Here is a 23967-nt window from a genome sequence, read left to right as displayed (position 1 = left end):
TAGAAAGTTGTCTTAAGACTACTTTTCCATTTTGCATTAATGCTTTCTTTCATTGTATCTGCTGCAGATCTCTGAAACATAGAAGCATTAGTACAAGAATTACATAATTTTGAACACAAATTCTGCTCTTAGATATGTGTATGCATCTCCTAGTGATGTCAGTAGGAGTCCTAATAATAATAGGAATTGCGTGTCTGTATCTGAAGGTAGAGTTTGGCCATTAGATGTTTTTTGAGACTGAAAATAACTGTGCATTAGGGTTAAAGTACTTGTTAGGGGAATAAAATTTTGTAATGCAATGCTTGCTGCATCACTGTAAAAGAGATGCACTTGCTTGATCTAATATATTTGAATGCTGACATCATGGTCAGTGCTTACAAATATAAGATGTATGCCTCTGGCTTTTTATACTCTAGCATGCTAACACAAAAATAAGCTGTTCAAACACACACAGTATCATGTGACAATAGAAGCTCATGGTGGTCAGGAATTGAAGAGGCCACTGACTTCTGTTTAGCATAATATACATGGTAATTTTGTGTAGTCTAAGGAGGTTTAGCAGCTAAAAGTACTGTTCTTTAAAGTGCCTGTCACTAGTAAATTAAGGTAGTTCACTGTGGAGATTATAGGTAGTTGCAGTGCTGTCCAATTACAATTAAAATAATCTACCCCTATGACCTGCCTGCTGGAATTTCTGCCTTTGCGGGAATAACAGTTGTTTTCTAATATCAGTGCTAGAATGTGTTTAATTAGCATACAGTCAATCTTCTGACAACAGTGAGACTTTTATCATCTCTGCATTTCTACTCTGTTAGTTTTAAATTGTGTTAATATTTTGTGGGGGAGGGTTCAGTTCTCACATGTGTAACTTTTCCTTCTCTATGAGGCCATATGGCCATACTAGTGTCTATTTAATAACTTCTGTATGCTGATATGGAGATATGTCAGCATCATAGTCTTGCTTTTTCTTTTTTTGAAATGGTCTAACTTGGTTCAAGAGCTCAAGACAACCTAGAAAAACGACACAACTATTACATAAGGATTTTAATTCTACAGTAAAAAAGTGTGGCTTTTGCTTTTTTTATTTTGGCTGCCTCAGCAGATGACTTATTCATCTCCAGAACATTTCTCACAAATTCCATAGTAAAACTCCTGTGGCTGAGATGGCATGGCAAACTACTGCTGGCCTCAGTAAAATTCAAGGTTGGCAAACACTGAGTAACCTTAGGGAAGATGATGGATGAGGTAGCTGAAACAGAAAAAAGTACTCTTCCTTTTATCAAATAAGATAGACTAAAGGGGGGACTGTGGGGCACACTTCATAACTTCTGTGGGTCAAGCTCAGTGCACACACCAGGGGCTCCTTGTATTCATGCATTCCACCCCACAAGCTCCTTATGTGACACTCTCCCAAGCCTCTCTGTTTCAGGGACTCTCTCTAACTCCCCAGTCTCCCCTTACAGGTTTCTTGTGTGCCTCCTGATTCCCTCCTCCCACTACAGCAGGGTGGCCCATTCTCCCCACCAAACCAGGGGCTCTCTTCCCCCTTCCTAACCCATCCCCCACCCACCAGGGTTGCCCATTCTCCCCACCATACTAGGGATTGTCTTACCTGTCCACCATTTGCCCCATCATACTAGGGGTCTGTGTCTCTCTTCCCACATCCCTCCAAAGGATACCTATCCTTCTCTTCCTTTCTTATTGAATGGTGGTGTGGGTGTCTGATGCCTTCCCTTGCCCAACTGGAGCAGGCTTCCAGGAGGCAAGATATGAGGAAGGAATGAAAGTAGTCTCCTTCTCTGTCCTCTTCCTCTGACTGCCCAAGGGGGCTGTGCATCCACCCCACAGCTCCAAGCAGGGAGAGCAATTATTTCTCTTTTGATCATTCAGAGATCAGGGTGTGAACATGTTAAATTCTATTGGGAGGGTGAAGGGGATATTGTTCTGAGGGAAGGTATTAATGGGTTGCCATCAACAGGTGACTGTGGCTGAGAGTGTGTCTTGTTTTCCCTTTTTCAATATTATTATCCTCCAAATCGATAGACTACTGATGTGAATATTCCCTGAAATTTTGGAATTGATTGGACAAAGTGTTCAAAAGCTACTGTGTGACAGACAAAGATTCCATCAAATTGAATGTATGACCTCACAAATTCAGCCAAAAATGTACTTCAAAACCTGCAGTACAGGGTTTGCTTATACAAACCTATGAAGTCCTACAGAAGAGAGATTGGACTGGTAGAGACGTCTCTATAGGTGGCAATGGAGAGAGTGAATTCAGAGGGAGTGAGTGTCTATGTAAGAAAAGGAAATTAGTCCTCAAATTTAAACCCAGGTTATAGTATAAGAGCTCATTAACTTCCTTTCCGATATTTGTATTGCAAGTGGGAAGACTACACATTTCTCTTGAAAAGCTCAACATTAAATAGGTGAGTCTAAAGGATTCAGATGTATGAGGCCATATTAAGACTACTGTGTGGATAGTTCTTTTGGCATCCATAATACAAATTTCAGAGGAATGATCAGGATGGATGCTAGTCTCCAAATATTTGGGGCTCATCTTCATATGTGGCTCCATTCAATGAGGTTGCATATAGGAAAGGCACATGTGGTGCAAACAACCTGATTGGCTGAGTGTTCAGGATAGCTGACAACCCATCTTTTTTCTGTTTGACCATATTATACCTGAGCTAAACTTGAGGTTCCAGGAATTTATCACTGTATTAAGAGGTAATTCAGCTGTCCACAGGTTCAGAACCATTATATACAGAAGACATTGCACAAGATGGGAGGATATCAGATTAGCTTTGTGATCTAGAGGCTGCCTTTTTCTGTCTAGGAGAAATGCAAAGACCACTATCTTTCTCCAGAGAGATTATGGATCAGTTTATCAGTCCCTTGTTAGGACTTGGCAAATCGTTTTTGTGCCTTGCCTTTCTTCCTTTACCTCTATTTATGTTCCCTGTCCATAGAAAGGAAAGGACTCATATCACTGATTGTGTCAAATAGGTAATGATTCCTAGAGTTAGTGGAGGTGATTGTATCCCATCTTTCAACTTTTGGACAACATCAGCTGAAGCAGGACTCCATAGTTCATTCAAGCTTGTTGTATTCATATTGTAATTTAGATTCTGTTGGCGATCATAAGAACAGCCATCCTTGGCCAGACCAATGGTCCTCTAGTCCAGTATCCTGTCTCTCACAGCAGCTAGTGCCAGATGCTTCAGAGGAAATGAACAGAACACGGCAATTTCAAGTGATCCATCCCCTGCCATCCAGTCCTAGCTTCTAGCAGTCAGAGGTTTCGAGAAACCCAGAGCATGGGATTGCATTCCTGACCATCTTGGCTAATAACCATTGATGGACCTATTTTCCATTAAATTATCTAATACTTTCTTGAACCCAGTTATATTTTTTTTGGCCTTTACAACATCCCTTGTTGATGAGTTCTGCTGGTAGACTGTGCATTGTGCGAAGAAGTGCTTCCATATGTTTGCTTTAAACCTGCTGCCTATCATTTTTAGCAGGTAACCTCTAGGGCAGGGGTTCTCAAACTGGGGGTCGGAACCCCTCAGGGGTGGTGAGGTTATTAAATGGGGGTCACGAGCTGTCAGCCTCCAACCCAAACCCCGCTTTGCCTCCAGCATTTATAATAGTGTTAAATATATTAAAAAGTGTTTTTAATTTATAAGGGGGAGTCACACTCAGAGGCTTGCTATGTGAAATGGGTCACCAGTACAAAAGTTTGAGAACCACTGCTCTAGTTCTTGTGTTATGTCAAGGGGTAAATAACACTTCCCTATTCACTTTCTCAATACTGTTAATAATTTTAGAAACCTCTATCATATCCCCTCTTAATAGTCTTTTTTCTATGAACAGTCTGTCTTTTTAATCTCTCTTCATGGAAGCTGTTCCATACTCCTAATCATTTTCATTGCCCTTCTCTGCACCTTTTCCAATTATAATGAATTTTTTTTGAGATAAGGTGAACAGAACTGCATGGAGTATTCAAGGTGTGGGCATACTATGGGTTTATATAGTGTCATTATAATATTTTCTGTTTTATCTGTCCCTTTCCTAATGGTTCCTAACATTCTGTTACCTTTTTTAGACTGCTGCTGCTTATTGAGTAGATTTTTGCAGGGAACTGTTCATAATGATTCCAAGATCTTGCCTGAGTGGTGATAACTGATTTAGACCCCATCATTTTGTAAGTATAGTTGGGATTATTTTTTCCAATGTGCATTACTTTGCACTTACTAATACTGAATTTCATCTGTCAATTTGTCGCCCAGTTACCCAGTTTTGTGAGATCCCTTTGTAATGCTTCACAGTCAGATTTGGACTTAACTGAATAATTTTGTACAGTCTGTAAATTTTGCCACCTCTCTGTTCACCCATTTTTCAGATAATTTATGAGTATGTTGAACAGCTCATGTCCCTGTAGAAATCCTTGGGGGATCCCTCTGTTTACCTCTCTTCAGTGTGAAAACTGACCATTTATTCCTACCCTCATTTCCTGAATTTTAACTAATTACTGATCTGTGAGTGACCCTTCCCTCTTATCCTGTGACTCCTTACTTTGCTTTAGAAGCATTGAAGAGGGAACCTTGTCAAAGGCTTTCTGAAAGTCCCCGTACATTATATCCACTAGGTCACCGTTGTGCACATGCTTGTTGACTCCCTCAGAGAATGCTAATAGATTGGTGAGGCATGATTTTCCTTTATAAAAGCCGTGTTTGATTCTTCCCCAACATATCATGGTAATCTATGTGTCTCATAATTTTGTTCTTTATTGTAGTTTCAACCAATTTGCCTTGTACTGAAGTTAAGATTACTGGCCTGTAATTGCCAGTATCGCCTCTGGAACGCTCTTAAAATTAGCATTATATTAGCCAATCATCTGGTGTATAGGCTGATTTAAGTGCTATGTTACATACAACAGTTAGTAGTTCTGCACTTTCCTATTTGAATTCCTTCAGAACTCTTGTGTGAATACAGTACCATCAGATTCTGGTGATTTACTACTGTTTAATTTATCAGTTTGTTCCAAAACCACTTCTATTGGCATATCATTCTGGGACAGTTCCTCAGATTTGTCACCTAAAAAGAATGGCTTGGGTTTGGGGATCACCTCCATATCTTCTGCAGTGAAGACTGATGCATAGAATTCAGTTAGCTTCTCTGCAATGGCCTTGTCTTCCTGGAGTCCTTTAGCACTTGAATTGCAGTGGGCCCACTGACTGTTTGGCAGGGTTCCTTCTTCTGATGTACTTAAAAAAAAAATTCTGTGTGGTTCTCTTGCTAATTGCTCTTCAAATTCTTTTTTTTTTGGTCTATCTAATTAGACTTTTACACTTGACTTGCCAGCGTTTATGCTCCTTACAAGAATTTGACTTCCAATTTTTATAGGATGCTTTTTCGCCTCTAACTTCCTCTTTTACTCTGCTGTTCAGCCAGGGTGAGATAAGGTGGGTGAGGTAATACTGTTTTATTGGATCACCTTCAGTTGGTAAGAGAGACAAGCTTTCTAGCCACACAGAGCTCTTCTTCAGGTCTGGGAAAGGAATGCTGAGCATCAGAGCTAAACACAAGTTGGAACAGACTGGTTAGCATAAGTAGTTAGTATATATTCTAAGGACCATTCTAGATAGAGTGGCCCATTAACACTCTGCAGTCATAGGACAAAAAGAGGTGATTAGCGGGTTACCAATTTATTATAAAAAGAAAAGGAGGACTTGTGGCACCTTAGAGACTAAGCCATAAATCCAGTGTGTGTCTTCAGTTCATGATTTTCAGTGTCTACCAGAGTTATGAATTTAAGCTCTTTGGCTTGTCTTTTGAATGTGTTGTGCAGGTTTCCTTTGAGGATGAGGACTGATAGGTCAGAAATAGAGTGACTGCTGTGTTAAAAGTGTTCATGCACAGGTAAATTACACAGAGCTGAAGAAGAGCTCTGTGTAAGCTTGAAAGTTTGTGTCTCTCATCAGCAGAAGTTGGTCCAGTAAAAGATATTACGTCACTTACCTTGTCTATCTAATATCCTGTGACCAACACGGCTACAACAACTGCATATTTACACATACTTTGAGTGTTTTGTACATAAGCACTTGTGCTACTTTTCAGTATTTGGTTGCTTGCCTTCATGTGTTATACTTAAATAGGACTTTTTAAAATTTGATTGTTCCTCAGTACCTCCTACCTGTATTTTACCAACTTTTTCCCTGTCTTTACTAGGATATAGAGTTCCCCCTTCAACAAATCTTAAGAACTATTGTATAATCAAAACACTTATTTTGTAGCCTTTATAAATGCCATGAACTTGGTTCAAGGCTTATTTTTTCTTTGCTCTGTATAATGTAACTAGATATAGTGGATTTAGTTCTAAATTTCACTGAATTTCTTTGTAGGGGAAAATAAATTGAATAAAATTTAAGTTTTTAGATCAGTGGTCTTTTCAGGATAGAGAAGTGAGCTATTCCTTTTTGAACTAGTTGTATTGCTCTAATTTAGTCACAAATATTTTGTTATGTCTGCACTAGTGATGAGTCTTCTGAATTGCCTTTGTGTCAGTATTAAGACTAGGGTTCAAAACCATTTCAGTTGGTTCCTGGCAAAGCTCTCAGAAGCAGCAAATTTTGGTTGTCTTCAAAAGGCTGTCCATGTACTGTGGGACGCTAGTGGGAGGACTAGTTGAACCATTTCAAGTTACCTCTGTCCATATGGACATCTACATGGTACAAAGTGAAATTGTTTGGATTATAACATTAATTTAGCTTTACTGAATGCTAATCCAAGCAGACTGTAGCATTCATGTACATCACTTGGAGTGGAGGCACAAGATGTGTTATAATATGCCAGAGAGACAAAATGGTTCTGAGGATAAGCAATGTCTTAGTCCTGGTCTACACTACAAGTTTAGGTCGAATTTAGCAGTGTTAGATCGATTTAACCCTGCACTCGTCCACATGATGAAGCCATTTTTGTCGACCTAAAGGGCTCTTAAAATCGATTTCTGTACTCCTCCCCGATGAGGGGATTAGCTGAAATCGACATCCCCAGGTTGAATTTGGGGTAGTGTGGATGTAATTTGATGGTATTGGCCTTCGGGAGCTATCCCAGAGTGCTCCATTGTGACCACTCTGGACAGCACTTTCAATTCAGATGCACTAGCCAGGTACGCAGGAAAAGCCCCTGGAACTTTTGAATTTCATTTCCTGTTTGGCCAGCGTGGCGAGCTCATCAGCACAGGTGACCATGCAGTCCCAGAATCGCAAAAGAACTCCAGCATGGACCGAACGGGACGTACTGGATCTGATCACTGTATGGGGAGATGAATCCGTGCTATCAGAACTCCATTCCAAAAGACAAAATGCCAATATATTTGCCAAAATCTCCAGGGGCATGATGGACAGAGGCTACAACGGGGACCCGCAGCAGTGCCACGTGAAAATTAAGGAGCTCAGGCAAGCCTACCAAAAAACCAAAGAGGCAAACGGCCGCTTCTATGATGAGCTAGATGCATGGAAGTCTAGGGAGCTTCCTTACTACTACCCCACCCCTGTCCATGGACACCTGCAAGGGAGGGAGTCTCACGCAACAGGCATGAGGATTTTGGGGATGAGGAAGATGAGGAGGAGGATAGCACACAGCAGGCAAGCGGAGAAACCATTCTCCCCGACTGCCAGGAACTGTTTTATCACCTTGGAGCCAATACCCTCCCAAACCTCCCAAGGTGGGCTCCTGGACCATGAAGCCAGAGAAGGTACCTCTGGTGAGTGTACCTTTGTAAATATAATACATGGTTTAAAAGCAAGCATGTTTAATGATTAATTTGCCCTAAAGACTGGGGATGCATTCTTGGCCAGTACAGCCCCTTCTTTTAAATGGCCAACCCAACGGGTGCTTGGTATGGGAAAGAAGGGCGCTGCTGTTTGAAACCATTCCCACATGTTATGAAGGTTGAAGAAGCCGAAAGACAGTGGCTTACCATGGCTGCCTGCAAGCCGAATTCTGTTGCCCGGCCCTGCGTGTGTGATCTCTCACACCAAACTGGCAGGCCCTCAATATAAGAGGCAAAATGTGACCTTATATCAAAAGCATATGTGCTACGTAATGTTAACAGCTTGGTTCACCATGAAAGAGTCTACCCATTGTTCTCTAAAATGTGTCTTTTTTAAATACTACTCTCCCTTTTTTTCCTCCCGCAGCTGCAAATGTTTCAACGCTCCCCCTATCATCTCCGTCCCAGAGGCTAGCACAGATAAGAAGGCGAAAAAAAAGCACTCGCGATGAAATATTCTCTGAGCTCATGCAGTCCTCCTGCACTGAAAGAGCTCCGCAGAATGTATGGAGGCAAACAATGTCCAAGTCCAGGAAAGCAGAAAATGAATGCGACGACAGGAGGGACGAGCAAGATGAGAGGTGGTGGCAGCGCAATGAGAGGAGGCAGGATAAAATGCTGAGGCTACTGGGGGATCAAACTGATATGCTCCGGCGTCTGGTGGAGCTGCAGGAAAGGCAGCAGGCGCACAAACCGCCGCTGCAGCCTCTGTGTAACCGCCTGCCCTTCTCCTCAAGTTCCATAGCCTCCTCACCCAGACGCCCAAGAATGCAGGCCGGGGAGGCTCCAGGCACCCAACCACTCCACCCCAGAGGGCTACCCAAGCAACAGAAAGCTGGCATTCAATAAGTTTTGAAGTGCAGTGTGGCCTTATCCTTCCTTCCTCCCCTCATCCACCACCCCACCCGGTGCTTCCCTCCTCCCTCAACCCTCCCAGGCTACCTTGGGAGTTATCCCCCTATTTGTGTGATGAATTAATAAAGAATGCATGATTTTGAAACAACAATGATTTTATTGCCTCTGCAAGCGGTGATCGAAGGGGGGGAGGGCGGTTGGCTTATAGGGAAGTAGAGTGAACCAAGGGGGCAGGTTTTCATCAAGGAGAAACAAACAGAACTGTCACACTGTAGCCTGGCCAGTCATGAAACTGGTTTTCAAAGCTTCTCTGATGCGCAGCGTGCCCTGCTGTGCTCTTCTAATTTCCCTGATGTCTGGCTGCATGTAATCAGTGGCCAGGTGATTTGCCTCAACCTCCCAGCCCACCATAAACTTCTCCCCCTTACTCTCACAGATAGTGTGGAGCACACAGCAAGCAGCAATAACAATGGGAATATTGGTTTCGCTGAGGTCTAACCGAGCCAGTAAACTGCGCCAGCATGCTTTTAAATGTCCAAATGCACATTCTACCACCATTCTGCACTTGCTCAGCCTGTAGTTGAACAGCTCCTGACTACTATCCAGGCTGCCTATGTATGGCTTCATGAGCCATGGCATTAAGGGATAGGCTGGGTCCCCAAGGATAACTATAGGCATTTCAACATCCCCAACAGTTATTTTCTGGTCTGGGAAGTAAGTATCTTCCTGCAGCTGTTCAAACAGACCAGAGTTCCTGAAGATGCAAGCGTCATGTATCTTTCCCGGCCATCCCACGTTGATGTCGGTGAAACGTCCCTTGTGGTCCACCAGTGCTTGCAGCACCATTGAAAAGTACCCCTTGTAGTCTATGTACTGGCTGCCTTGGTGGTCCAGTCCCAAGATAGGGATATGCATTCTGTCTCTCGCCTCACCACAGTTAGGGAATCCCATTGCAGCAAAGCCATCCACTATGACCTGCACATTCCTTGTCACTATCCTTGATAGCAGCAGCATTGCATTGTCTACTTGGATCACAGCAGCCCCCACAGTAGATTTACCCACTCCAAATTGATTCCCGACTGACCGGTAGCTGTCTAGCGTTGCAAGCTTCCAGAGGGCTATCGCCACTCTCTTGTGAACTGTGAGGGCAGCTCTCATCTTGGTATTCTCGTGCTTCAGGGCAGGGGAAAGCAAGTCACAAAGTTCTATGAAAGTGCCCTTACGCGTGCAAAAGTTTCTCAGCCACTGGGAATTGTCCCAGACCCGCAACACTATACGGTCCCACCAGTCTGTGCTTGTTTCCCAGGCCCAGAATCAGCATTCCATGGCATGAGCCCATTGCCACCAGGATGTCCAAATTGCCATGGCCTGTGCTTTGAGAGAAATCTGTGTCCATGTCCTCATCGCCGCACTGCTGTCGCCTCCTTGCCTGCTTTTGCAGGTTCTGGTTCTGCACATACTGCAGAATAATGTGCAAGGTGTTTACAATGCTCATAACTGCCACAGTGATCTGAGTGGGCTCCATGCTTGCCATGAGCAGGAGAGCAGAGTTGCAGCGGAAGCGGTGGCTAAAGACGGATGCCACGAGAATAGATTTTTATAGAGAATGACGAGAGGACCTGCAAGGTGGATTTATGAGAGCAGAGTTTCACTGGAAGCGATGGAGGACGACGGTTAGCACCGCACACATTTCCTGAGGAAGAACACACGTATGTGGGAGCCTATGACAGACAACATGGAGAAATTCGCTATTGAGACAATAGCAGTGGAGCAGAGTTGCAGCAGAAGCGGTGTATGATGATGGTTAGCAGCACCCAGGAGGACCAGAACGGATCCTTGAGCTGCAGGAGAGCAGAGTTGCAGTGGAAGCGGTGGATGACGATGGTTAGCAGACCTACTGCACCGTCTGCTGCCAGCAGCACCCAGGACACAACAGCGATGGTGTTGGTGAGCTGAGCTGAGCGGGCTGCACGCTTGCTGTGGTATGGTGTCTGCGCAGAAAAAAGGCGCAAAACGAGTGTCTGCCATTGCTCTCATGGAGGGAGGGGCGACTAACGACATGTACCCAAAAGCACCCGTGACAATGTTTTTGCCCTATCAGGCATTGGGAGCTTAATCCAGAATTCCAGTGGGTGGCGGAGATGGCGGGAACTGTGGGATAGCTACCCACAGTGCACTGCTCCATAAGTTGATGCTAGCCATGGTGGTGAGGACACATTCCGCCGAGTAAATGCGCTTAGTGTGGACATCCGCAATCGACTGTATAAAATCGATTTCTAAAAATCGACTTCTATAATATCGACCTAATTTTGTAGTATAGACATACCCTTAGAGTCCATGTGGTCTGTTTGATTAAATATGAAACTAATAAATTCTGGCTGTTCTACTCCAGGCTGTACCAATAACTCGTGGTCACCTGATCTCTTTCTGCATTTTAGAAATGTGGAATAAATTTACCTTATGAGAGTGAGGATTAATTATTCAATGTTAAAATATTTTTAAGACATAAAGTGTTACGTAGGTACCATATCCTTAATGTTTAAGACACAATTACAAACTGTCTTTTATAACTTACATGACTGTTTATTAATTAGTAATCTTTAACCAAAACAGAGGACTTACATCCATATCCAAGGTTTCAGAGTAGCAGCCGTGTTAGTCTGTATCTGCAAAAAGAAAAGGAGGACTTGTGGCACCTTAGAGACTAACAAATTTGTATGAGCATAAGCTTTCGTGAGCTACAGCTCACTTCATTGGATGCATTCAGTGGAAAATAAATTTTAGTCTCTAAGGTGCCGCAAGTCCTCCTTTTTTTTTTTTTAATCCATATCCAAGCCTTCCCTTTTGTCCTGGATCTTAGATTTCAACAGCACTTTGCAATATTTGCTGTGATGTGGAAGGTAACTTTCTACTTCTATTCCACCTGCTTTTTTAGACCATAGTTTAAATAAAGTGAGACATTAACCCCCCCCCCCCCCACACACACACATACTTCAAAATCTACCATGTATCCCTTGAAATGAAACACTTTTGCAGTAGCAATTTCTGTAGCAATTCCTTTTGAATGTGAAAATAGAATGTTTGTGTTTATGGAAACTTTGAAACTCCACTCCCTATTTCAGTAGCTGGAGGTAGTGAAATAACTATATATTACAAATTTAAGGGATTTTTTAAAATTAATGTTAGGCATGTATTGGCTAGAATAGTTTACATATCATGGGCTTTATAAAACATGAATCATCAGCAGGAAAGTTATTTGTTTAGCAACATGACAGCCTCTTCTGATCTTCATGCCATGGGTAAAATGAGATTTACTCAAATTACATTGCTTAATCCTGAATAAACTGTGCAATTTAAATGCAGTTTTCATAAGGGAATACCGAACAGCTTTTTAAAGCATAAAAGAAGTTATAATTTATGGGTATTCATTATCCTATTTTTACTTTAGACAGAAGTTATTAGAACAATGTGAAAATGGTACCTCTTCATTCAACAGATCTGCCTCTTTTCAGTGTCTTAGCAGCTGACCAAAATAATATTACTTTTAAGTCTAATGTAATTAGATATTTTTATACATCAACTCCCCTTCCTTCTGCCCCCTGCCACTCGCAAGCTAATCAATATTGTATGTGCAGGCCTGCATCCAAGGAAGTGTATCAAGCAGATCCATGTTAATAACTAATGAAATGTCAGTGTTATTTCTGAGTGTTCTTGTTTTTGTCAACGTTTTAAACATCCTTTAAAGTAAATGTACTTTTTGTTATAGTGCAGGTCTGCTTTGAACAGTGACTTCATAAAATTGACACAGGGTAGCATATTGTTTAAACGGCTTGCAGATCAAATTTACGCACTTGACAAGTAAAAACATTTATTTTAGCTGCTATTCTGTAAAATCAGTCTGGAATTTTAGTTGCAAGATGAGTTCTTTCTGACTCACGCTACTAATAATAAAGACTCTATCATCAGAACTTGATTATTAGTTCTGTTCATTATGAATAAAATACAATCTTTATCTTCCATAGGTGTGCTGTACCTGCACAAAGGAGTAGAAAGTAGTAAATATTTACTTTGGCCAATAAAGTTGGAATGACACTGAATAAACAGAGAAGAGGACTAGTTTTTCCATTAACTTCAAGGGGTATTAGATCAGGCCTGAATGTGGAGGCAGAAATTGTCAGTAGTATATATTTTGTTGTTTTAGCGGGAAATGTATCTTATTTTACAGAATTATGTTTGTATGTTACGGAAGGTAAAATGTCCGTTAGAATGTTCAGGACCTTGCAACATTTAAAACATAAAATGTTTCAGTCCTATGTTTATGTCAGCTAGTGATCCTCAGTGTCCAGAAAAGCATAGGAAATGTGGTAAAATAGAAAACAGTTAAAATTTTAATGGTACTTTGGTTTGAGAAGTTTATATCAAATTGGGATTATATCATCTTATTTTTAGGGCTGTTGATTAGTAGTAATTAACTCACACGATTAACTCAAAATTAATCATGATTAATCACACTGTTAAACAAAAGAATACCAAATGAAATTTATTAAATATTTTGGATGTTTTTCTACTTTTTCAAATATATTGATTTCATTTACAACAAAGAATACAAAGTGGTGTACAGTGCTCACTTTATATTATTATTTTTTATTACAAATATTTGCACTGTAAAAATGATAAAAGAAATAGTATTTTTCAATTAATCTCATACAAATACTGTAGTGCAAGCTCTTTATCGTGTAAGTGTAACTTACAAATGTAATTCTTTTGGGTTACACAACTGCACTGAAAAACAAAATGATATAAAACTTTAAATAGAAGTTCACTCAGTCCTACTTCCTGTTTAACCAATTGCTTAGACAAACAAGTTTGTTTACATTTATGGGAAATACTGCTGCCTGCTTCTTATTTACAATGTCACCTGAAAGTGAGAACAGGCATTGCAAGGTATTTACGTGCCAGATATGCTAAACATTCATGTGCTCCTTCATGCTTTGGCCACTATTCCAGAGGACATGCTTCCATGCTGATGATGCTCATTAAAAAATAATGCATTAATTAAATTTTGACTGAACTCCTTGGGGGAGAATTGTATGTCTGCTGTTCTGTTTTACCCGCATTCTGCCATATATTTCATGTTATAGCAGTCTCGGATGATGACCCAGCACACGTTCTTAAAATGAATACTTTCACTGCAAATTTGACTCGACTCAGCTACAGGCAGTGAGAAAGAGTTGAAGGGCAGGTGGAGCTATTGTATCCTTTATGCCCTTTTAGAGACAAAAGGACAGGACAGGCACCAGAAGCAGCAAAGAAAAATGCAAAGAAGGTACCAGTGTGAGATTTCTAAAAAAGCTACAGCCTTGACCCAAGGTTTAAGAATCTGAAGTGCCGTCCAGAATCTGAGAGGAACAAGTTGAGGAGCATGTTTTCAGAAGTCTTAAAAGAGCAGCACTCAGATGTGAAAACTACAGAATCCGAACCACCAAAAAAGAAAATCAACCTTCTGCTGGTGGCATCTGACTCAGATGATGAAAATGAACGTGCATCGGTCCGCTCTGCTTTGAATTGTTATTGAGCAGAACCCATCATCTGCATGTATATATGTCCTCTGGAATGGTGGTTAAAGCATGAAGGGACATATGAATCTTTAGTGCATCTGGCACGTAAACATTTTGCAACCCCGGCCAGAACAGTGCCATGTGAATGCCTGTTCTCACTTTCAGGTGACATTGTAAACAAGAAGCAGGCAGCATTATCTCCTGCAAGTGTAACCAAATTTATTTGTCTGAGCCACTGGCGGAAGTAGGACTGAGTGGACTTGTAGGCTCTGAAGTTTTACATTGTTTTGTTTTTGAATGCAGTCATTTTTTGTACATAATTCTACATTTGTAAGTTCAACTTCCATGATAAAGAGATTGCACTACAATACTTGTATTATGTGAATTGAGAAATGCTATTTCTTTTGTTTTTTACGGTGCAAATATTTGTAATAAAAAAATATAAAGTGAGCACTGTACACTTTGTATTCTTTGTTGTAACTGAAATCAATGTATTTGAAAATGTAGAAAACATCCAATAATATTTAAATAAATGGTATTCTATTATTGTTTAAAGCACAATTAATTTTTTTAATCGCTTGACAGCTCTACTTATTTTATAAAGGGTTTTTGATATATGGGAATATTTTCCCTTGTCTAATCACACATGAACTATATGAAATATATATTCTAAATTGATAGTATTCTATTGAATCTGTTTCATTTTGAGTGCCTATCCATAGCGCTATAATCCGGATTTAATATTTAGTAAAATCAATTTAATTGGCACTCTCATAAATGGCATGGTTACTTAATGAAGATGGGTGCCAGAGAACTGAATTGGTGTAAGGAATTTAAATGTCTCTTAAAAAGCAACCAGTAGAACTCCAAGTTGTGAAGTGTTTTTAAATGGCATGCCTAGTGTTGTCTGCAGGACTACTTCTTGTATTCCACAGATGGGATATGAGTTTCCCATGGTGCTTCCTGGCTCTATTCCTTATTTCAGTAGACTCTTCTGTTTATTCCCTCCATTCTGCACTGCTCTTTACCTTTTGGCACCCATGCCCTCTCTCTACCATAAAGTTCATTCCACCAACCCACAGTCCTGGCTTGTTCCCAGCATTTTCTTTGTCCAATTCTGTACTTGTCCTGCTGAATGGCTTTTGTAAGTCCTATGAGCTCACTTGCTTCATCCACTATAGGTTTATTCTCTGCTGCATAACTCTGCCATCTACTCAGCCAAACAGCAATACTGCTCTTCCATTGTTGAATCTTATCCCTATAGTCACTTACACTTATTAGCAACATTAGTCTTCTTCCTTAAATCCTGCCTTCCTCTCTGAACATGGTCATGACTGCTGCTACTTAAAGTGCTTGTCCGTGTGTGTTTGTGTATATATATAACAAAAATATTCCAGTCTTGCTGTGCATTTGCCTAGTGCACTCAAGTTGGATTGTTGTGGTCAGCAGTGTTTGTTGGGGCTGCTTCTGGTGCCTGTCCTGTCCTTTTGTCTCTAAAAGGGCATAAAGGATACAATAGCTCCACCTGCCCTTCAACTCTTTCTCACTGCCTGTAGCTGAGTCGAGTCAAAACTTGAGGTGTCCTAACTTCTTCACTCACTAGTGCAGCTTATTCTTTGTCAGCACTTGTAAGTAGTTAAGTCCTTAATAATTAGGTATGAGCATAGATTTTTTGATAGAATTTTCTTTCTTCCCTTTATAAAGGAAATTAACATCTTTGTTTTGCCCATGAGGCCATACTAGGATCAGTTATATAATTGAACACAAATCTCCAGGCTTCAAAAATTCAATGTGAGGCTTTAATGCCTCTCAGGGATGGGCACATCAGGTTTTTACTATGTCTGGGTGAAGGGCGCATTAGAGAAAGATGTGCTATCTCTTTTTCTGTGAAAACACAGAGTTAGGATAGCTTGCTTAAAAATGTTCCTTTTGGAGAGGTCAGTGTACCCATCTTCAGACTCTGGGATGTCTGGGGCAGAAACTTCTGAATAATGGTCTGAAAATTCTCCTGCTGGCTCTTCTACATGTGGAGCTGAAGTTCCTGGGAAGGGAAGAGCACTGGGGCTCGAAGGGAATCACCAGGCCCTTGCTTGTGGAGACATACATCATCAAACTCAGATAAAGGGTCGTACAAGGCCCAAAAAGAGTCAGGCGCTGGTCACCGTGCCTCATGACCAGCTACATCAATACCACATACATTGATCATTACTGACCTCATGTCACTGAGGCCTCCTGTACAAACACAATCTACTTGTCTATTTTTTGACACCAGTGTATTTGGGACCAAAATCCTATACAGGTTTTTGCTACTGGACTTCCCAGGACGAGTACTGTAGAGGTGCCTCTTCCTCCGCTGTTCTGGCAGTGGTAGAGTACATCAGCACTACCAGCCAGGTGCTCCTGGCATGCCTGCTGGCACAGGTCCTCTTCCTCAGGAGACTGTTCGTTCTCCTCCTCAAGCTCTGAGGGCTTTATGGAGCTTTCACCAGCTTGTTCCTTTGGGTCTAGGTATTCAGGCCAGCATACGTCAAAGTGGGAGTCAAAGGGTGAGTTTATTATCCTAGATGTAGCTCAACGAGGGATACAACTTCCAGGTCCTCCCCATTGCCACCTGCCCTTTATGCTTATCAGGCTCTGTGGGGAACGCATTGTGCTAGAACACCATTGTCTACCTCCCAATCCAGAGCTAGAGCCTTTTCTCTACCTCACAAGAGAACTTTATAGACAGCTTGGTCTGCTCTTCTGCCAGCTGAGCAGACTGTTCCTGGCTCTGATGAGGAATCACAAAGCAGAGGACCATCCTGCCCTGGCTCACTATTATAATCATCCGTGGATGAGGCTGTAGTCCCTGTATCATCTACTTCGACCCCAGATAAACACAAGAGATTTCAGGACTCGTTACACAAACTGGCTAACACACCTGAGATCTAGTTGAGGTGATCCAGGAAAAATCATGCACAACTCCAGGACATCTTGCATACGTTGGTACCTGGATACCTTGTAGTGCCCACCTATGGGCATGACTACACTTCAAGCTGGGGGTGTACTTCCTGACTCGAGGAAACATGCTCATATTAGCTCTGATTGAGGTAGTGTGCTAAAAATAGAATGTAGTCGTGGTGGTGTGAGGGGCTAGCCACCCCAAATACAGTCCTGTCCAGACCATAGACAGGTATTCAGGGCAGCTAGACCCTTGCACTGCCATGGTTGCATTCTATTTTTAGCAGGCTAGCTTGATGAGAGCTAGTGGGAGTAGTGTCCTTAATTTGGGAATTACACCCCCTAGCTCATAATGCAGACAAACCCTTTGAGGGAACTTTTAGAGTTGGCTAACTTGACCCGGAAGACACTTGTCTCTCTTGCACCAATATTGAAGAGAGTAGACCATTGCTACCAACCTCCTTTCCAGGGCTTCAAACAATTTTAGGTGCTCCCCACACCAGCATCATTAGTGATTCCTGTGGCAAATGAGGGAGCAAGAGCAAAGCCATAAAAAACAAACAAACAAGGAACCCAAAACATTTTTTTAGACAAAAACTAATCAAGTCTCCAACGAGACTCTCCAATTACCAAGCCCTGTTAGTGAAATACAGTGATCTGAATTGGGATTCTGTGACTAAATTTGCAGACTGTCTTCTTCAAGACAACAGGGAGGAATTTAAGTCTCTTATAGCTGAAGGTCAATTGGTAGTGTGTACATCCCTCCAGGCAGCCCTCAATGCTGTAGATGCAACCTCTAGATCTATGAGGAGATCATTGTGGCTACAGTAATCAGGGATCACCACAGAAATAAAAATAACTGAGGATCTTCCATCTGAAGGATGTGAAGTTTTCAGTGCTAAACTAGATAAGGCCTTACATTCTCTAAAAGACTCCCATGCTATGCTGATATACTTAGGGGTCAGTATTCCTGCATTGAAACATAAGCACTTCAAGCCCTCAATCATGACAGAGCCAATCTTTTTACATGCAGTGTAGACAATCTGACCCGCCGAGGAAGTGCCAAAAATTTCCCAGAAGGAAGACATCTGCATCCACTATTATATTTGCTCATTAGCTCTTAGCAAGGCTGTAGATTTAACTTCTTGGTTGGGATTGGCATGCAAATTCTGAGGGATATTCCACTTATGTCCCTTCTGTTTAGGAATCATTTTATTTCATTCCTTTGGGGTGTGGACTACCATCAATTACACCCCCCCCCCTCTGTCCTGGTAATCATGGGCTATTCCATCTAGTTCTAGACCCTCCTCAGCCCCCCATTCCATTTTTCAGAATTCACTCTCATAAAAGCATGGTACATCAGGACATGTAATTACTTCTAAATCTTGAAGCAATGGAAGAGGTACTTTTCTGCTTCCCAAAACTAAATGAGGTTGGCACCGTATTCTGAACCTGAGACATCCAGTGTCTTAATCATACAAGCTCATGTTCATGATAGTGTCTCTGGCATTGATCATTTCAATCTTAGAGCCACATGACAGCTATGCAGCTCTTGACCTTTGAGATGTTTATTCATATAGCTATTCACCCTGCCCACAGAAGGAATCTGAGGTTTCAAAGTGGGCATCACACTCTACCAGTACAGGGTGTTACTAGTCAACCTATTGACAGCACCAAGGATGTTCATGCAATGCCTAGTAATAATGTCATCTTTCCTCAGGAAACAAGGAGTTGAGGTTTTTCCCACATATTTAGAGTGACTTATTTGTGGAAAGTCCTATCAACAGGTAAGACTTCATTCAATGAACTCTGCAACTTTTTGTCTCTGTTGGTCTGAAAGTAAACAAAGTCAAACTGTCTCCAGCTCAAAGGGATGGAATTTGTAGGAGCCATTCTTGGCTCCAAAACTTCAATGGCTTATCTACTACAGGAAAGATTTTGAGCCATGCTAAATCTTTTCAGCGAAGTACAAGCTCACCAGAAGTCATCGTGAGAACCTGTCTCAGGCTGCTAGGTCACATGATCTTCTGCATATACATAACTCAGCTTGCCTGACTTAATCTTTTATTGCATAAAAGGGTGGGTGAAGTCTGTATATCAGCCAAGCAGACATCACCTGGATATTTTAGTACATTTTCCAACGGAAAGCCTGTCATTCAGGGGGTCTTTCCATCAATTTAAAGTCTGCAAGGGAATGCCCTTTGATCCTCCATTACCATCAAAGGTGTTGGTGACAGATGCCTCCATGTTAAGATGGGAAGCCCTTTTAGACAAACTTGAAACACTGAAGTATGTGGGTTCTTCAGGAAACAAGATTTCATATAAATGTTTTGGAGCCAAGGCTGTTCATAGGGTTTGCTCAGCTTTCATAGATACTAAGGTCAGAAGGGACCATTATGGTCATCTAGTCCAACCTCCTGCACAATGCAGGCCACAGAATCTCACCCACCCACTCCTGCGAAAAACCTCTCACCTATGTCTGAGCTATTGAAGTCCTCAAATTGTGGTTTAAAGACTTCAAGGAGCAGAGAATCCTCCAGCAAGTGACCCATGCCCCATGCTACAGAGGAAGGCGAAAAACCTCCAGGGCCTCTTCCAATCTGCCCTGGAGGAAAATTCCTTCCCAACCCCAAATATGGCGATCAGCTAAACCCTGAGCATCTGGGCAAGGTTCACCAGCCAGGTACCCAGGAAAGAATTTTCTGTAGTAACTCAGATCCCACCCCATCTAACCCCATCACAGGCCATTGGGCCTATTTACCATGAATATTTAAAGATCAATTAATTACCAAAATCATGTTATCCCATCATACCATCTCCTCCATAAACTTATCGAGTTTAATCTTAAAGCCCGATAGGTCTTTTGTCCCCACTGCTTCCCTTGGAAGGCTATTCCAAAACTTCACTCCTCTGATGGTTAGAAACCTTCATCTAATTTCAAGTCTAAACTTCCCAATGATCAGTTTATATCCATTTGTTCTTGTGTCCACATTGGTACTGAGCTTAAATAATTCCTCTCCCTCTCCGGTATTTATCCCTCTGATATATTTAGAGAGAGCAATCATATCTCACCTCAACCTTCTTTTAGTTAGGCTAAACAAGCCAAGCTCCTTGAGTCTCCTTTCATAAGACAGGTTTTCCATTCCTCGGATCATCCTAGTAGCCCTTCTCTGTACCTGTTGCAGTTTGAATTCATCCTTCTTAAACATGGGAGACCAGAACTGCACACAGTATTCCAGGTGAGGTCTCACCAGTGCCTTGTATAACAGTACTAAAACCTCCTTATCTCTACTGGAAATACCTCGCCTGACGCATCCCAAGACCGCATTAGCTTTTTTCACGGCCAGATCACATTGGCGGCTCAGTCATCCTATGATCAACCAATACTCCAAGGTCCTTCTCCTCCTCCGTTACTTCTAATTGATGCGTCCCCAGCTTATAACTAAAATTCTTGTTATTAATCCCTAAATACATAACCCTTACACTTCTCACTGTTTGACTGAGGATCAAAACATCCTAACCCACCGAATACTCTACAAGGCATACTTATGTTTCTAAGTGGAAGAGATTCACTAACTGGGTTCAATATCCTCATCTCTGGCATGGATACTGGACTACCTTCTGTCCCCAAGGTACAGAACTTAGACTGTCAGTGAGCTCTGTGAAGGTTCACCTAGCAATCATCTCAACTTTAAACCATCTAATTCAGGAGTACTCTGCTTTCACAGCCTACCATGGCCAGATTCCTAAAGAGGGCCTTATGAGGATATATCTCCCTGTTAGGAAACCCTCCCTTCTTGGGACCTAAATATAATTCTCATTGGGTTAATGGCCCTACCTTTTAAGCCATTAGCTACCTCTTCTCTGTTTCATCTTTCCATTTAAACAACCTTGCTCATAGTGGTAACATTGGATACCAGAAGAAGGTTTGGGGAATGCGACGGGTCCGGCACCGCAGCTCCCCTTTGTGGCAAGGGTGGATGGGGTGTCGGGGCCTCACCACTCTTACGTTCCCATGCCTGTCCTTTAAGGGCATTCTGATGTGGCCCAATGGCTGGTTTCCCCATGCTCGCTCCTTGGTCGGGGTAGCGGGACCTAATCTGAGTCCATGTGTCACGCCCCGCGTATCAGGGCAGTGTGGCCCAGTGGCCAGAGTCCATGCAACTTGCCCCGTGTATCAGGGCAGTGTGGCCCAGTGTCCAGAGTCCATAGCTCCCACTCTCAGGCAGGGAAGTGTATCCCAATGGTTGGAATGGTAGGGGGACCCGGGCCTGCCCTCTCCACCGGGCCCCGACCCAGGGCTCTCCTATTGGTGGGGTTTCCCCTCACGCTTAGCTCGGTGGGGATCCGCCCGCAACACGCCGAGCACCAGTGCAGCTTTAATGCTGCTTGTCTCTAAAGTTCCCCTGGGAGACTTCCTACCTTCACCGTCATGTTTTCCACTCTGGCCGGGAGGGCGGGGGGGGGGGGTTCCTCCGGTCTGTCCCGTCCTGTTGGGACCTCTGTCTGGGACACCAGGTGCGTCCCGGCTTGGCTGGCCCCCGGATCCTGGAGCGCTGGCTGTCCCTACTCAGGAACTGGCGGTGTGCCTCCTTCGCCTCCAGTGGTCAGCCCAGACTGAGCTCCTTTGCAGGGTTTTATACCTAGTCTCCAGTTGGAGCATGCCCTGCAGGGCTTCCGGGGCAGGGCTTCCTCTTCCAGGAAGGAAGGATTAACCCCTGTGTTACCAGTGCGGGGCCACTCTGGAGGGAGATACAAGCTCTAGTGGCAGGGTCCTCATGTACAGTTTTTCATAAACAGTGTCCTTGAGACCTCACTCTAAATTTTTACCTAAAATAGTCTTTCAGGTTATATATGGACTTGTATTTTCCCCAAACCACATTCAGATAAAGGCAAGATTAAGCTTCACATCATAGATGTTCTTAGTGCATTTTCTTTCTACATAGAACTAAGTAATTTAGAGTATCCCTCGGGCTGCCTATAACATATGGGAACAGTGTGAAAGGACAGGCCATTTCAACACGGACTTTCTAACTGGATTTTTGATTGTATTCAGCTATGCTAAGGATTAGCAAGCACTATTCCTAAGGGAATTCTGTGCCAAAAAATTTAAGTCTGCAACAAAAAGTTAAAAATTCTGCACACAATATTTTCAAAATCTGTGAAATTCTGCATATTTTGTCTGTCAAAATAACACAGTGTAATCACACCAGTTTCAATTATTTTTGGTCATTTATTTCAAAATACCCGTCAGCAAGTATGTCTATAACCATGCAGACAACAAGAAAAGGTTCAGGAAATGTTTTTTTGACAAATAGATTCCTTACTAGACATATTAATACAGAACTCTGAGTAATAATTCATTTAAACTACAGTCCAGAACTGTATTTCCCACACTCTTCAGAAGCAGTGGAAAGGCTTGGGGGAGTCAGGGGTAATGGAAGAGCTCAGGGAGAGGGAAGTAATTGCTGGGAAGGAGCCTGGGTGTGAACTTGGAGGGTTGTTGGGTATGGGTGGGAAAAGTATGGAACAGGTTTTTTGTGGGTGTGTGGAGGGATTGTTAGGGAGCTTCCCCCATGCAGTCTCTGGCTGACCCCTAGCCTCTCCCATTCAGTCAGGCACATCTGGCCCTGTCCCCATGTGTCCTTGCACCCCTATGCACATAAGTCCTTTCATTCCCACTCAGATACCCACTCCTCCATCCCCAGGTGGCCCTGCACCTCGTCCCCTTGCATCTCTGTGCCTCCACTCAGGCCCCCTCTGTCCCCATGTGGCCCTGCGCCTCCACTCCCATTCAGCCCCTGCCCCCATCTGTCCTCCAGTAGCCCTTATGATCTCCTGTCTGTGACTCCGCCACCCCTCCCCCGCAGCCCCATGCTGTCTGTCTCCCTATAGCCCCTGTCTCTTGGCCTGGTCTGACAGGTGCTGTGAAGAAGGCAAACTCTTTCTCTTCCCTAGCTGGGTGGGAGCTGCTGCTCTGTTCTATTGCTAAAACACCGTTTAGTGCACAAAAGGAGGAACTGCAGCAACTTTCCAGCAGAAGCTTTTTTCTGCACAAAAAATTAAAAATATGTGTGGCTCATTAATTATGTGCATGTGCAGTGGCATAGAATTCCCCCAGACGTAAAGCACAGATGCACTGAGAGTGGTGACTCTGTATTAGAGCACAAGCAACCTTTGTTGCTTCTTGAGAAATGTTCCCATGCTGGAGAGATATAGGGCAGCTACTTGGGTTCAGTTCACTTGTTTATTCAGCATTACTCCACAATAGAAGCATTGAGATCTGACACTAGTTTTGATAGGGCTGGCCTACAATCATTATTGAGGTGGACTCCTAGCAGTTATCTCCTACAATTTAGATTGCTGCGTGTGGGTGGCCAACTGTGGAATATATATGGACAAACACTCTAAGCCCTGGTCTACACTAGGACTTTAGGTTGAATTTAGAAGCTTTTAATCGATATAAACCTGCACCTGTCCACACGATGAAGCCCTTTATTTCGACTTAAAGGGCTCTTAAAATTGATTTCCTTACTCCACCCTGACGAGTAGATTAGTGCTTAAATCGGCCTTGCCGGGTCGAATTTGGGGTACTGTGGACACAATTTGACGGTATTGGCCTCCGGGAGCTATCCCAGAGTGCTCCATTGTGACTGCTCTGGACAGCACTCTCAACTCAGATGCATGATTGTTTGCCATTGCCCTGACGCAGGGAGGGGCGACTGACAACATGGCTTACAGGGTTGGCTTACAGGGAGCTAAAATCAACAA

At 42.7% G+C, this 23967-nt stretch overlaps 2 protein-coding genes across 2 annotated transcripts in view; both read left to right on the top strand.

Annotated features, from left to right (window-relative positions):
• The window catches only part of CDK19 (cyclin dependent kinase 19), a 220455-nt gene that overhangs the window by 50632 nt on the left and 145856 nt on the right, over positions 1 to 23967 (top strand).
• LOC140908930 (uncharacterized) lies at positions 4217 to 9148 on the top strand. Its single transcript, XM_073337046.1, has 2 exons — positions 4217 to 7774; positions 8211 to 9148. Exons 1-2 carry the CDS (start codon positions 7258 to 7260, stop codon positions 8690 to 8692), a joined length of 999 nt encoding a protein of 332 aa, XP_073193147.1. The 5' UTR covers positions 4217 to 7257; the 3' UTR covers positions 8693 to 9148.

This window comes from Lepidochelys kempii, chromosome 3 (genome assembly GCF_965140265.1).
Source record: "Lepidochelys kempii isolate rLepKem1 chromosome 3, rLepKem1.hap2, whole genome shotgun sequence".
Classification (NCBI taxonomy): domain Eukaryota; kingdom Metazoa; phylum Chordata; order Testudines; family Cheloniidae; genus Lepidochelys; species Lepidochelys kempii.
The sequence above is the reverse complement of the archived record's forward strand: the minus strand, read 5'-3'. Positions and strand labels throughout refer to the sequence as shown.